The sequence below is a fragment of the Oncorhynchus mykiss genome, chromosome 21 (assembly GCF_057628025.1).
Source record: "Oncorhynchus mykiss isolate SJ-2025 chromosome 21, ASM5762802v1, whole genome shotgun sequence".
Classification (NCBI taxonomy): Eukaryota; Metazoa; Chordata; class Actinopteri; order Salmoniformes; family Salmonidae; genus Oncorhynchus; species Oncorhynchus mykiss.
Window position 1 is genome coordinate 30,855,181 of NC_143042.1, and position 15,842 is coordinate 30,871,022.

Here is a 15,842-nt window from a genome sequence, read left to right on the forward strand (position 1 = left end):
GAGAGAGCCAGAGACTCAGAGAGAGTCAAAGAGAGAGAGAGAGTCAGAGAGTCAGAGAGAGAAATAGTCAGAGGGAGAGAGGGGGAGCGAAAAGGAGAGTTGGAGAGAGAGAGTCAGAGAGAGGGGGAACGAAAAGCAGAGAGAGTTGGAGAGAGAGAGTCACAGAGAGGGGGAGCGAAAAGGAGAGAGTTGGAGAGAGATTGAGAGAGACTGGGGTTATATTGGTCTTTGGGATCATTTACAAGGGTCATTGGGTCAGTATTTTCCCTGAATAGGGACAAGTGTGTGTTCATGCATGTGTGTGGACAGAAATGTGATAAGAATGACAAGATGGTGAAACAGCATCCTCAGAACAACAAAAAAGTGGTCCAATGCAGGTCACGTGGTTCACATGCTGCAAGATAGATCTCTTTATAATTGGCCCAAGTTAAAATGGAATAAAACATGTTTCTAGAATCACAGGAGGCTGGTGAGGGGAGGATGGCTCATAATAGTGAATAGAATGGTATCAAACACATGGTAACCATGATGTGTTTGATACTATTCCATGCACTTTGTTCCAGCCATTACTATGAGCCCATCCTCCCAAATTAAGGTGCCACCAGCCACCTGTGCCAGTCAAATAGGCTAACCTACAAGTTCCAGAGTATCTGTGCAAAGTGCAAGTTGGGGTGAAGTCTTGACGGATGTCTGCAGAACAAAACAAAACAGAGGGGTTGAGGTTTGATTCCTCCTCCTCCCCGCAGCAGGTTTCGCTTTGGGAAGACCAGAGACAAGCCTATTGCCAGCCAGCCTACTGTTGCGCCGATGCGGAGAGCACCGCGCGGTGGACAGTCAATCGCAATGCAAAATATGAACGCACTGTAGGCTTCTACGGTTCTTCTTCAACAACAACAACATAGTTTTCCGCACGGATAGCACGCTTCCTTACTGCTATAGGAGGATTTTTTTTCGGTTGGGTTTGCGCGTTTGGAGTGAAAATGCCCTTCTGCAAGCGCACAATAGTTCCCAAAGATGTCTGTAAAAACGACGCGAAGAGGCAAACTGCGATTTTCGGGGACTTGGTGGACGTTTGCGGGTTCACTCTATGTTCGGTGCTCCGACAGCTCTCGGATTTATCCCGGAACTCCGTCAGCATCTTGGAAGAGCTCGAGGGCGAGCTCGTGTCTATCTGTCACCGGTCGGGCACGCTCGAGGGCAAAGTGATCCGTTTACAGCGACACATCGCTGCGCTCGCCAGTAAGCCACCGCCAAAGAGTAAGAAAAAGCACACTGTATAATTTTCTATCACTTGTGTGGTGTGGTCCGTGTGAGACTTGCAACTCACTGAGGTCAACTTGAAGTTGAATGTGTGGGAGAGGTATTCAAAATCGACAGTTCGAGGTAACTTGGGGTGGGAGAATAGAGGAATGTCAATTTATTGTGAAAAGGTGGATCACGTCAATGCGTCCGTTCCTTATGGCTGCTTATGACCTACCATTCTGCAGATTTCAATGGCTGTTTGCAAAGTAGGCCTTAGGACTAGTGTGTTGTGAACAACATTAGCGTGAGCAACAATGTGGAATTGGCGGTTCGTCTTTAAAATAAAAGTTCCCCATTGAAACGGATGCAAACGGATAAAAAATGTGGAATCATGTCACAATTGAGAAGGTAGAGAAGGTTGGAGTGTTATTATATAAATGAAACAAAGGACAATCAGCACATTTTACACAAAAAGTAAAAATCTGTGTAAATCGCAGTGTGGCTGTATAGACTTCAGAAATGCAACAGGGGTATGTTTGTTGCATTGTACAGCCTTACCTATGGATATTTGGGTCCATGAAATAGGGTATCTGCTTACTCCGTGACATCCACAGATTACAATTCTAAAGAGTTTACACAAATATTAGCCTCATAGTTCTTATTACGGGACTCTGAAACCACTGTGAAATGAGCAACATTGAGCTCACCAGTCAACCTATGTGTATTGAATTCATATTGCAATTCATATTGCAATATCCATGAATGGATTTATCAGCTTACTCAGTGACAACCACAGAACACAGCTATGTAGAGTGTACACAAGTGTTAGCGTCATAGTCCTTATTGAAGGAATTGAAATGAATATACCGCTTGTTGTGTTGAATATCAGTGTGAAAGACAAAACACCTTAAAAACATTTATTTGCTTACCCTGTTTGCTTCAAATGAAATGAAATGAAATGCCTTTTCGTACTAGACTTCAGTTGAAAAGTCAACTCTTTCAAAGACTAATGTAAACAATGATTGACTGGCATAACGATCATCCCAAGGCCTGCGTGTACTTGTGCCAAAATATGCATCAGGTCAATCGCTTGGCCTGATGAATAATAAGTATAAATACAGTAAAGTACACACACTAAACGGTCAAAAAAAATATATATGTTTGAAGCAAAATAGTGTTTTTTTTTGACAGAACTGCAAACTTCAAGGAGTAGACCAGGCCATTCAAGGAGTTGGTCTGATGGTGCCCTATGATGTCATCGTACTCCCCCTTGCCTCCCCCCTTGTCCCACTGAATTGTGTGGCGATTTCCCACAGTTAAAGAGCTTCGATGCTAATGTTTGTGTAAGCTCTTTAGAATTGTAATCTGTGTGTGTCACTGAGTAGGCTAATACTCCATTTCATGGACCCAAGAGCCATAGGTAAGGATGTACATTGAAATAGAAGTATGCCATCAATGCAATTCTGAAGTCTATCATATTTTGTCATCAAATTAACAAATTATCTTTTTTGAATTTATATAACATTCCAAACTTTTTAACATTATCTAGTCCAATTGTGGCCTGATTCCACTATTTTCATCCGTTTGCATCAGTTTCAATAGGGGACTTTTATTATGAAGTCGAATTGCCGATTCCACTGTTCTTGATCACAGTGATGTTGTTCCCTCCTTCCTTGACAGTACTTGTATTCCATTCATTTTACAAAACAGCATTGACTTTGTTTGTAAAGATATGAATAGAAAAGGTATGGATGTAAAGGTGTGGATAGAGTATCCCAGTATCCCACAATGTTATGTCCCAGTGAAAACTGGCTACTTTGTCGCCAACTCACTGGAGCGCGACACACGCTACATGCCTAGTTACGAACATCGACAGAGTGCATGATTACAGATTTAGATTTCACACCGGATAAGGATGTCTTCGAAAACGTGACAAGGACAGAGTCACTGATAGACGGTACACTGATTCAAATAGAGAGAGGCGTACGCGTATGTTTGGAGGCGAGGTGAAGATGACACGAGATAAAGCGTCCCAAACGCCACTCCATGGGCCCAGGTCAAAAGTAGTGCACTATGGGGAATAGGTTGACATTTGGGATGTCACGCTTTGCAGCTGTTCTGCCCGGAAGTTGAGAAACATGTTTTTGTCTCTGCCCTCTTGGCTTGAGGACAACCAAACCAAAGTGAGGTGACAGGCAGCTCCTAGAGACTAGAGAGACAGAACACATTGTCCAGAACATGACAAAATATTTCCTGTGAGAAATATATTGGAAGTTCAACAGCTCTCTCTAGAAACGACCCGTTTGAATGTTATGCGGTTGTAATGACATGACACAACAATGAACATGACACGATAAAGGAAAAAAAAAAGTTGTTTCCTGTGAGAAAGCCATTGTAAGTTCAGCAGCCCTCAGTTGGAGAGTGGAACCTCAGTAATGATGGAGTCTGAGAGAAACTCAGGCTACAGTTTTTATGTGATGCTTCCGGTTGTAATAACAGTACTACCACAGTTCAGAAGTACCATGGCAAATCAATGGCGGCACACTTATGACTCACTTAGTTGTTATGTCAGTTGTTATGGCAGACAAACGTTGTGCTGAAGACCCAAATTTGCAACATTGACTGCGGGTCTGCGACGTACTTTTGTGTATGTAGTGTCTGTGGGCACCCCTTCAAATGAGTGGATTCAGCTATTTCAGCCACACCGTTGCTGATGGGTGTATAAAACCGAGCACACAGCCATGCAATCCCCATAAACAAACATTGGCAGTAGAATGGCCTTAATGAAGAGCTCAGTGACTTTCAACGTGGCACTGTCATAGGAGACCACCTTTCCAACAAGTCAGTTCATCAAATTTCGGCCCTACTAGAGCTGCCCCGGTCAACTGTAAGTGCTGTTATTGTGAAGTGGAAACGTCTAGGAACAACAGCGACTCAGTCGCTAAGTTGTAGGCCACACAAGCTCACAGAACACATGACACGCAAAAATTGTCTGACCTCGGTTGCGAAACTCACTACTGAGTTCCAAACTGCAGCTGGAAGCAACGTCAGCCCAATAACCGTTCGTTGGCAGCTCCAGGAAATGGGTTTCCATGGCCGAGCAGCTGCACACAAGCCTAAGAACATCATGTGCAATGCCAAGCGTCAGCTGCAGTGGTGTAAAGCTTGCTCCATTAGACTCTGGAGCAGTGGAAATGCGTTCTCTGGAGTGATGAATCACGCTTCACTATTTGGCAGTCCGACAGACAAATCTGGGTTTGGCGGATGCCAGGAGAACACTACCTGCCCGAATGCATAGTGCCAACTTAAAAATTTGGTGGAGGAGGAATAATGGTCTGGTGCTGTTTTTCATGGTTCGGGCCCCTTAGTTCCAGTGAAGGTAAGTCTTAACGCTGCAGCATACAATGACACGATTCTGTGCTTCCAACTTTGTGGCAACAGTTTGGGGAAGGCCCTTTCCTGTTTCAGCATGACACTGTCCCTGTGCACAAAAAGCTAGGTCCATACAGAAATGGTTTGTCGAGATCGGTGCGGAAGACCTTGACTGGCCTGCACAGAGCCCTGACATCAACCCCATCGAGCACCTTTGGGATGAATTGGAACGCAGACTGCGAGCCAGACCTAATCGCCCAACATCAGTTCCCGACCTCACTAATGCTCGTACCTGAATGGAAGCAAGTCCCTGTAGCAATGTTCCAACGTCTAGTGGAACGTCTTCCCAGAAGAGTGGAAGCTGTTAATTAAAGCAGCAAAGGGGGGGGGGGGGCAAGTCCATAATAATGCCCATGATTTTGGAATGAGAGGTTTGACAAGCAGGTGTCCACATATTTTTGGTCATGTAGTGTACATTGAAGAATCTTAAGGGGCATTCCCATTGAAAAGGACCCATGAAGGGCCTCCCGGGTGGCGCAGTGGTTAAGGGCGCCAGCTGTGCCATCAGAGTCCCTGGGTTCACGCCCAGGCTCTGTCGTAGTCCCTGGGTTCGCGCCCAGGCTCTGTCGTAACCGGCCGCGACTGGGAGGTCCGTGGGGCGACGCACAATTGGCCTTGCGTCGTCCGTGTTAGGGAGGGCTTGGTCGGTAGGGATGTCCTTGTCTCATCGCGCACCAGCGACCCCCGTGGCGGGCTGGGCGCAGTGCGCGCTAACCAAGGTTGCCAGGTGCACGGTGTAGCCTCCAACACATTGGTGCGGCTGGCTTCTGGGTTGGATGCGCGCTGTGTTAAGAAGCAGTGCGGCTGGTTGGGTTGTGTATCGGAGGACGCATGACTTTCAACCTTCGTCTCTCCCGAGCCCGTACGAGAGTTGTATGAGACAACTTATCTTGTATCTTGTATCTTGTATCTTACTACAACAATTGGATACCACGAAATTGGGGAGAAAAAGGGGTAAAAAATTAAAATAAAAAATGAAATAGGACCCATGAGCACCAACATGTGAAGTTCAAATGAAAGCTAAGATGCTATCTATGTATTTGGGAAATGAAGGCATAGATACATTTTTCAACCATTTTCCATCTTCAAAACTAGGCATATGGATAAACAGATGTGTGGTCTTAGAAAACATTACCAGAAAAAGTATTAAAAAGTATTAGACATACACTTCTATTTAGTTTAGGAGAAATTGCTTACCTTTCTGTAAGTTTAAGAAATATTGCCTTGTGCCTTGTAATTCAGTTACCAAAATCCCACATATCTTTAAGATATTTCCTAAATTCTCTCCCTCATGAGGTAATGGTAGATCTATCAAATAGTTATAGCTATTTTACTGATATAAATTTTGTTTATGAATTGTTGAGTGATTAAAACGAATAATTCCGTAACAAAATTGGTAACGGAATTACCCAAAAATCAGTAACGGAATAACTGCAACTGAATTGGCTAAAATGGGAAATGATAATTGTCACAAACCACAGTTACCGTCCGCTGGCATACTGTTACTTTCAGCTCAAACATTTTTCCGTTGTCTTTCTGTCATCTGGTGGTCAAACCAAGTGTTAAAAACAGTCTTATGTCAGAACAACTACCTACCTCTCTTATTCCCTATCTCTCTGTCTGGTTCTCACTCTCTAGTTTAATGTCACCTCTCCCAGCTCTTACTGACACCTACCCATGAGCCCCCTCTCTTTCCATTTACTGTAACCAGCCTCCTCACCCACGGAGCACCGACCGACACCGGACGTCCACGCACGTTGAAAAGTAGTTGACATTTGGTCAGTCCACCCTGGACTTAATGTTAACGTCCACAGACGGACCGAATTGGACCAAATCTGAACCTTTGTTTGTTTGACAAATTTGGATAGTACAGTAAAGAATAATATATTACAGTAGAGTACAGTATATTGTAATATACAGTACTGAACTATACTCTTTACTGTACTGAATTATACTGTACTATACAGTACTCTACTGTACTCTACTGCACTCTACTCTCTCCTCCTCTGCTCTGCTGTGCTGTATTGTATTGTACTGCACTGTACTGTGCTTTGCTGAGCTGTATTGTATTGTATTGAACCTCACTGTGGTTTGCTGAGCTGCGTTGTGATGTCCAAACTTGTGAAACATGAGGAGAAGTACATTCATATCCATAATTATGCATTTCTGTGGAGTACAGATCAGGGACCAATGATGAAATAACGTTACCGGGTGTAAATCCACTTAACTTATTGCTGTTCAATAACCAAAATATATTTTTTCAAACTCAAGGGTGCCATGTCATAGCTGACACCCTATTCTTTCTGCAGATATCTTCGAATCTTAAGACAGAGCAGATACTTAACAGAGTTTTTGGAAAGCGCGGTCGCATAAAAATCGGAGGAAGATTTTAATGTAATTCCGTGATCAAAGTTTGCATCTGCACAGTTTTTCCACTAAAATTGTTTTTATAAATGTTTTAGTGGAAATTGTTAGAAGTAGTCCTTGTGCATATACTTGTATGGTTTGTTAAACTTTGAAATCACTGGTTTTTGTTTGGCATACATTGTAAAGTCAGCGCGTAATTCTGTTATGGTGGAATTGCCCTTAAAGCTACATGGCATGATGTCACTAGATCTCCATGGAGATAAAACCATGTGTTATAGCCTGTCTATGGTTAGGGTATCTCTTCCTTCATGCTGTTATTGCTCACAACAGTAAAACAGTCCTACACACAATTCACTCAGGTTTTTGGGGGGCTTAGTTTTTTTCTGTAGTGAATGTTTTACCAAATGCGTGTGAGCCCTACTATTGTCAATGTTTTGCATATATGCCTAGAAACTGCTCAGTCCACTGTCTTACACTGAGCATAGAGTGAGAGAGGAAGGAGGGAGAGAGCAGAGAGAGAAGGGGGAGAGGAGGGAGAGAGTAGCAGTTTCCTTTATCAGTTTCCTTTTCCTTATCTTAGTAGTTCCCTGCTCTGTCGCTCTTTGACCTCAGTGTGTTTGTGCTGTGTTTTATCCCTGGAAGCTGTCAGTCAGTCGTCAATTGTGATAGTGTGAACCAAAGAGCTTGTCCTTCCTGTGGAATTCTCAGACCACTCTCTCTCTCTCTTTATCTTCTCTCTCTAGAGCAGAAAGTCAGAGTGAGTTTAAGTCAGGAGACCCAGGCAGACCCTTTAGTGGAGCTAAGAACTAACCCACCCTGATCTCCCTCTCCTCCCTCTATCCTCTTCTTCTCTCCCTCTCCCCTCCCTGTTTTCTTTCAGGGAGAAGACCCACCTTTGTGTTCTGCCCCCTCTCCGCTGTCCTCTCCTCCTCCTCCTCTGTCTTTCCCAGAAATTCCCAACCAGGCAGGACCTGGAACCTCAGAGAGTAATCCTCTGCCTCTCTGTGATTATTTGGATGGTCAGATAGAATGGTGATCAGATCAACCTACCTGTGTCTCTGTTCTGTGTGGTCCCAATGAGTCAGTGTTGGAAACAGCTCGCTAACTACCGTGAAGACCTGGCCAAACATAGCCATGTTGCTTTTGGAGGCTTCGGAATGTTTTTTTTTTTCTTCTCTCTTGATGATTTAATGGGAGCCTTTTTGGGTTGCTGTCTCATTGTGGGGAAGAGTGAGATGGGGGATACAGGGTGAGATGGGGAATAGAAAGAAAGCGAGTGAGGGAGAATTTGAGTGTTTGAGGTTCGAGAGGGGAGAAAGGAGAGGAAAAAAGATGGAGAGAGGGAGTGTTGGGATAGAGAGAGAGGGAAAAGGAAAAGGATAAAGAGAGCGGGAGTGAGTGTAGGAGGGGAATCATGAGGGGGAGATAAATTCAGGTGAAAAACGCAGAAGAAAAACTATGAACAACTTCCTGTCTTGGCTGCAAGCCTTTTCTCTCTAGCTACGTAACTTCAACTTTCCTCTTTCTTTTAAATCATGTTATTTTCCCCCCTCTGTTGCACTTTGAGGCTCGGCCCGTTGCCCTGGCGACAGTCCAGCTGTGGACAACGCCAAAACAAAGCCAGAGCAAGTGTTCTGTGGAGCAAACTTCTGCCAGAGTTCCCGCGTGGGTGTCTCTCTGTCTCTCTGTTTCTGTTCTACAGTACACTGTTCTGTGTTCTGTTTTCACCAGATACTGTTGTGCGAGACACACACACACACACACACACACACACATACACACACACATACACACACACACACATACATACATACACACACACACACACATACACACACACACACACACACACACACACACACACACACACACACACACACACACACACACACACACACACACACACACACACACACACACACACACTGAGCTTGCTTGTTGCAATAATCTTACTCACAAAGATCAGGTAGAAAAGGAGCCGAAAGGAGAGAAGGAAAGCAATTTGTCAGCCCGTGTGAAAAGCAGCTGTGCAATAAGTTGGAAGTGTTGCTGACTGTCATCCTAATGCTTCCCTAGAGCCAGTCTGTGCTGGGTGTGCGTGTTCGTGCGCGCGTGCATCCCATCCCATTCCCATGGAAAGATATTCATGTCTGAGAATACAACAGAAAGAGAAGCAGGACGCAACCAAGGCTGCATCCTAAATATGGCACCCTATTTCCTACTATCTACCCTGGTAAAAAAAATAGTGCACTGTGTAAGGAGTAGGGTGCCATTTGGGTCGAAAAAACTACTTAGGATCGAATGGAATTAGAGCTCATTGTGAGGTCAGCAGTTCCCTGGAGTAGGAGGGAGGAGACAATTTACAAATTCCTTGGGAGGAGAGGGGAAGGGGTGAGGAGGGAGAGAGAGAGGGGGGAGATCAGAGGGAAGGGGAGGAGAGGAGAGGATTCCAAAGAAATTCAATTTACATTTCAATGGTGATTCATCATCAGATTGTAGCTAAGGGTGTGTCTGAAATGGATTCATATTCCTTATGAATTGCATTCAACTGAAATAGTTGTAAATGAGAACTTAACATACCTGGCACACCTGGTCAAATATAGAAATTGAATGAACGAATGGTTGAGAGAAAGAGAGGAAGAATGAGAGAAAGCCTGTTCTGTTATGTTCCCGTGTGTGTAATGGTGTACTGTAGGCTGGGCTACATGTGCTGAACAGCACTGGAGTTTCCGGACAGTTGAGCTGTTGGCCCCAAACTCATCTCTCTGGGCAGATCTTCTCAGGCAGGAAACCAGCAGCCATGCAGCTCTTGAGGACTGCAGTTATCCTCTATGCACCTATCCTCTGTTATTCTCTGTTATTCTCTTTTAGCTGTCCCCCAGTCCACCAGTTCACTGTAGCGCTGCTTACTTCTCCTCCACTCCTCCACTCGTTTCTGCTTACACTGCACAGGGCATCTGTACACTCTGTTTATTCTACCATCAGAGCTCAGATTCCTATCGAATGCAGAGAGAAAGGGAGAGAGAGAGACACTCACAGATAAGATAGAAGTCAGAAAGAGAGAGGGGGGAGTGGAGAGGGAGAGAGAGAGAACGAGGGAGAGAGGAGGGGGCTCACTTCCGTTTGGTCTTGCAGGGTTGGTTTCCAGAGATAGACAGACTGTAATCATTAAAGGGATACTTCGGGATTTTGGCAACGAGGCCCTTTAACCACTTTCCCAGAGTCAGATGAACTCCTGGATATAATTGTTGTGTCTCTGTGTCCAGTCTGAAGGAAGTTAGAGGTGGTTTTGCGAGCCAATGCTAAGTGGCGCATGCTAGCAGATACCCATAGACTTCCAGTCATTGTGCTAACGCTAGTTAGCAATTGCGCTTCAACTTCCTTCAAACTGCATGCAGAGGCATTGCCAAAATCCCAAAGTATCCCTTTAGCATGTAACTGTCCCAACATTCCATCCTACAGTAAACAAGCATGTGACAAATGCAAATCATTCTCTCTCTTTCTCTCCAAAGGTACACGTTTATTATTAATATCATGAATTTGGCATGCTATTTATAGTGCTAATGCTAGCTACTTCTAAACTTCCAAAGATCCAATCGACGATGGACAAATGATGGTATACATAGCTTCACGTTGAAATGACGGTGTCCTTTGGGCAACATAAACCCAACCTCACTCTGAAGTTACTTTCACATGCAGCCTGTGTAAGAGAAGTGTGTTGCTTTCAACTCGTCGACGTCATTCAGGTAGTCTACGCAAAAGGAGTACGGAAGCTGATCAACGTCTAAAGGTGTTGACGCGACAGCTCCGCTGAATCGAACACATCTGGATGGTAGACTTGTTCTCACTTTTTCCTCTCTTCTCGTCTTTTAGATCTGCGACTCCTCACATTATCAACAGATTGTCGATAAAATGTTCAAAAACCTCTAAAGCAAAGCCCAGACCTTGCCAGCTGTGCGTGTGTGTGTGTGTGCATGTGTGTGTGTGTGTGTGTGTGTGTGTGTGTGTGTGTGTGTGAGAGAGAGAGAGAGGTCTGAGAATGATGCATTTGCCTCATGCTTGTTCACTGTAAGATGGAATGTTTGGACAGACACATGCTAAAGGGACACTTTGGGATTTTGGCAATGCCTCTGCGTGCAGTTTGAAGGAAGTTGAAGCACAATCGCTAACTAGCGTTAGCACAACGACTGGAAGTCTATGGGTATCTGCTGTGATGTAGTTTGGGGGCAGGCTAAATCCGACTTACTGACACTGAACTCCCATTGCTCGCCCTCGTTGCCTCTCCTCCTGCCTCCTCTCTCCGGTTTCCATGGAGATGGATACAATGGTTATAGAGATGGATTATGGTGTATTGTGGGAGCGCCCATAGGAAGTTAGTACTCCTGACCTCCCAAAGGGACTGACTACATCCCCCATGCTCCTCGGCTGCTCTTCCTCTCCTTCCTCCTCATCCTAGTTGTCCTCCTTTCACTCTTTGTCTATCCCCTCCTCCACTTGCTCTTCCCACTCCTCCTGTTCTCCTCCTGTTCTCCTCCGATCCTCCCATCCCCATCTTCTCTCCTCTCCCCTACTTTTTCTTCTCCTTTTCCTCCTTCCTTTCCCCTCTGTCTATGGTAATAGTGGTGTATTTTATGGGAATATGGTTTCATTTTAGACTCTTTTGAAGGACAGAGCTGTATCTATGGTATTTCTCTCTAACACCCTCTTGTTTGTGGTGAGGCGTTTCTATCGATATTTGGCGGCGAATGGACCATTCTAATTGGACAATGGCCTGATGTCAAGATCCACAAACTGGCCTGGGCTCTGAGGTGCCGTAATGGTGGACCGATCACTTCCAGATGGAGGAAGAGAGAAAGGGAACAGATACAATTCATTACGAGAAACATAGGAAGTGGCTCAAAATCCAAATTGTTGTCTAGGTTTCTACTTGTTTTTTGAATTGTTCTAATTTAAAAAAAAATTCTGCTTTAAATACAGAGAGATAAAATGAAATGACTCACAGAAATGAAAGTAAAAAGGAGACAAGGAAAGGGCGGGAGGAAAGGATGCTATTTTAGTGTATTGTGACGTAGCCCATGCCTCAGAGTAAGCTGCTGGGCACTGTGGGAAAAACTAAAGTATGTGTTGGCAGCAGGGGCAGGTTGTTGTGGTGAGGGGAGTGTGTGGGTGGGTGTGTGTGTCGGCAGGGGGCTATGCGCTAGGACACAATAACAGAACAAACAGTTCTGCCACCCGCTGCATGCATGCTGGCGCTTTGATGAGCTCTGTGTGTCTGTGTGTGTGTGTTCGGTGCCCTGCCCCTCCCCTGCCCTCCCCTGCCAAGTTTAAGTTTGGCAGGTGCGTGACTCTGAAGTGTGCAGGCGTGGTGTTAGTAAACATAGGGTATGTGTGTATCAGAGTATGTGTCTATATGCCTGTGTGTGTATGTGTGTGTGTGTATCTGTGTAAGTGTGTGTGTGTGTGTGTGTTTGTTAACAGCTCAATGTACAACACGGGTCAGATGGAATGTCTGTGCTTGCTATTCCTACTTTTGGTGGTGAATTAAGGATGCCTACTCCCACCTCTCATTAGTAGCCTAGCTATACGGTACAAAGGCAGATGCTCTATAAAACTTTGTAGGTGTGCCTTTTCTCCCTTATCGTTTGGCATGTGATCATTTGTGGCAACCTATAAAAGACTAACATGGCAGGCTTTTCTGAAAAATCAGTTTTTATAGAGAAAGAAAATCTGGGCCCTAGGTACATGTTATGACGTTTTTATGAAGGTAGTTAGACCGTTGATACTATTTTTTGTTATCTTCCGCATACAAATACAATCACTAGATTATGGAATTATTGACTTGAATAGGGATGGCCTCTCTAGTGATTGTATTTCTGTGTTTTTCCACCTTCAACACTAGGAGAAGTAGAACAGGGACATACAGACAGCAGAGTTGGCAGACATCTGTCACTTTCTTATTGTGTGTGTGTGTGTGTGTGTGTGGAGCAAAGTTTTCTTCACTTTTCTGTTAGGTAATTATATTGTTTCTAACTCATTCTATATTTCAATATGTATATTATTGACAATGTTGCACCTGCTGCTTCCAGTGTGAACTGTAATTATAATGTAAAGCTTGACAGGTGTGGGTTTGGTGTTTCTGTTCGTAATTGTACAGTAAGTAATTTGTGAGTGTAAAGACTATATTGTGTGTGTGGCTCCCTGTTTCTGTGTTGGTAGGTACATAGCCCCAGCTGTGAATTATGTGTCACTGTGTGACTGTGTGTATGATGTGAGCCCTGGCTAGACTAGAGCGGTGTGCGTGTGTGTGTCAAGAGGGCTGAGGCAGCAGAATCCACTGCAGTCTGGAGGGATGTGATGATGATGATGAGAGGGAGGGGGTAAACACACACACACACACACACACACATATACACACACACACACACTTAGAGACAGGCGCATGAGTGAATAAACACACATTTTAATGAGGTGGAAGTGGCACTCGTATAAATACACACACACACACACACACACAGACACACACACACACACACCTCGTGGGTGTATGAATCGTCGCTGGAGCTGTCACTGTCACCTGATCCTAGGACGGAGAGGAAGAGAGGGGGAGAAAGGAGGTGTGCAAACAAGAGGAGAGAAGGAGATAAGAACAGGAGAAGAAAGGGAGAAAAAGAGAAGGAAAGATACAGATGAGGAAGAGAGGAATAGTGCAGATCGGAGGAGAAAGCTAAATAAAGACGGGAGAAAAGAGGAGTGTGGACGTAGCAGGTTGACATTTATTGTCTTGTCCTTGAGGCAGAACTGAACAATTTCTGCTAGACAGTCTAGCTGCAAAGTCAAAATTGTCAAAATGTAAAAATTCAAGGTTAGGGTTATGGTTAGAATTAGGTTTAAAATCTGATTTTATGACTTTGTGGTTGTGCCAGATAGTGGCCACTGCAGAGCTGCCTCCAGAACATGATTCATGAGGAAAAAACGCAAACTTGTATGGACGAATAGAGATATTGATAGACACCGAGGAGAGAGGAACTGTGAACAGAGAGACTGATTGATAAAGCGAGGTCATAGCAGGAGTGTGGTTGGAGAAAGAGATTGATAGACAGAGCGAGGGAGGGGAGGAGTGATGCGGTGGAAGAGAAGGAGGTCTCCAGGACAGGGGAGGCCGGAGGAGGAGAAAGGCTCTGACACAACATTCACCATGCCCTTCTTTAGTAGAGGTAAGAACATGATTGTGTGTGTGTGTGTGTTTGAGCATGCTTATGAGTTTTCTATTCCCTTGTATATCTATCTATGTGTGTGTGTGTGTGTGTATACAGTGGGGTCCATGATTATTGGCACCTTTTGATAAAGATGAGCAAAAAAGACTACAAAATAAATTATTCAAATATTGAGCTATGTTGTATGCAAAAAAAGGGGGACATTATTTGACATGAATACAATTGCTCAAAGAGAGAGATTTTGTTGAACAAGTAAAATTATTGGCACCCCTCTTTTCAGTACTCCAGCACCCTACCCTTGCAAGCCTTCTTCTAAAATGTTTTATGAGATTGGAGAACACATTGGGCGAGATCTTGGACCATTCCTCCATACAGACCCTTTCCAGATTCTTGATATCCTTCGTATGTGCTTATGGACTTCCCTCTCCAATTCAAGCCACGGGTTTTCAATGATGTTGTGGCCAAATCATAATTTCTTCTTGCTTGGGGTTATTGTCTTGCTAAAAGATCCACTTGCGGCCAAGTGTCAGCCTCCTGGCAGAGGCAGCCAGGTTTTTGGCTAAAATGTCCCGGTACTTGGTAAAGTAAAGGATGCCTTTTACTTTAAAAGACTGCTGAATTTCTTGATTTTGCCAAATGTTTTGCCTTGCTCATTAACCAATGGTATTGGCCATGACTGCAGCCAAACGAGAGTTGTTTTGGGGGGTGTGTTTTGATGTCGGCTTTTCTTGGGTGTGTCTTTGCCTGATTTTGCCTATGTTTATTGGCTTGCTCATTAAGAAATGTTAACGCCCACGACTGAAGCCAAACTAGAGTTGTCTTGGGGTTGTGTTTTGATGTGGGATTTTCTTGGGCGTGTCTTTGCCATTCAATCACAACAAACAAGGGCAGTAGTTAGTAGTGACAGCGAAGTAAGCTAAGCTAGTTTTGATAGGGAGAGAGGTTTTGAAGTTGAGGACTTCTCCCTTCCTGACTTCTCCCCTTTCTCTGTCAAATCACAATTATGACAAGATAACACTCTTGCCTTGCAACAAAAGGACAGCTAGTTTTCATCCTTCTTCAATACAAAAACTAGGAGGCTCATGGTTCTCACCCCCTTTTCATAAACTTTTCACCCCTTCCATAGACCTACACAGTAATTATGACAACTTCCGGAGGACGTCCTCCAACCTATCAGAGCTCTTGCAGCATGAACTGACATGTTGTCCACCCAATCAAAGGATTAGAGAATTAATATATTACTGAAAGCATAAGCTACAGCTAGCTAGCACTGCCTAAATATGTTGAGTAGTTGACTCAGAGAGAGAAAGACAATATTTGAACAGATTTGAAGAAATTAATTTATTCAAAAATGAAGGAGAAGCAAGAGAGAGACAGGGAGCTAGCTGTATTTAGTTGTATTTTTTTCACTTTCACTTACTCAAGTCCAGGTAAACTTTTGGTTTTATGAATTTATTGCAACCAGGGCTTGCCGGTGTAAATGCTTGTTACACTGTACTGCATAATTGTAGTGGGTTTACTAACTCGTTAGTTCTAGTAGCTATGTTGACTGACGTTAGCTAATATGGTGACGATGTAGGCTGTGTG

General features: G+C 44.2%; 1 protein-coding gene across 1 annotated transcript in view; it reads left to right on the forward strand.

Annotated features, from left to right (window-relative positions):
• The first annotated feature begins 663 nt into the window (after positions 1-663).
• The window catches only part of nhsl2 (NHS-like 2), a 149,725-nt gene continuing 134,546 nt past the window's right edge, over positions 664-15,842 (forward strand). Inside the window, exon 1 of the mRNA XM_036957749.2 lies at positions 664-1,257. Coding sequence (XP_036813644.2) covers positions 981-1,257 — 277 coding nt within the window. The 5' untranslated portion in view covers positions 664-980. The remainder of the gene's footprint in view (positions 1,258-15,842) is intronic.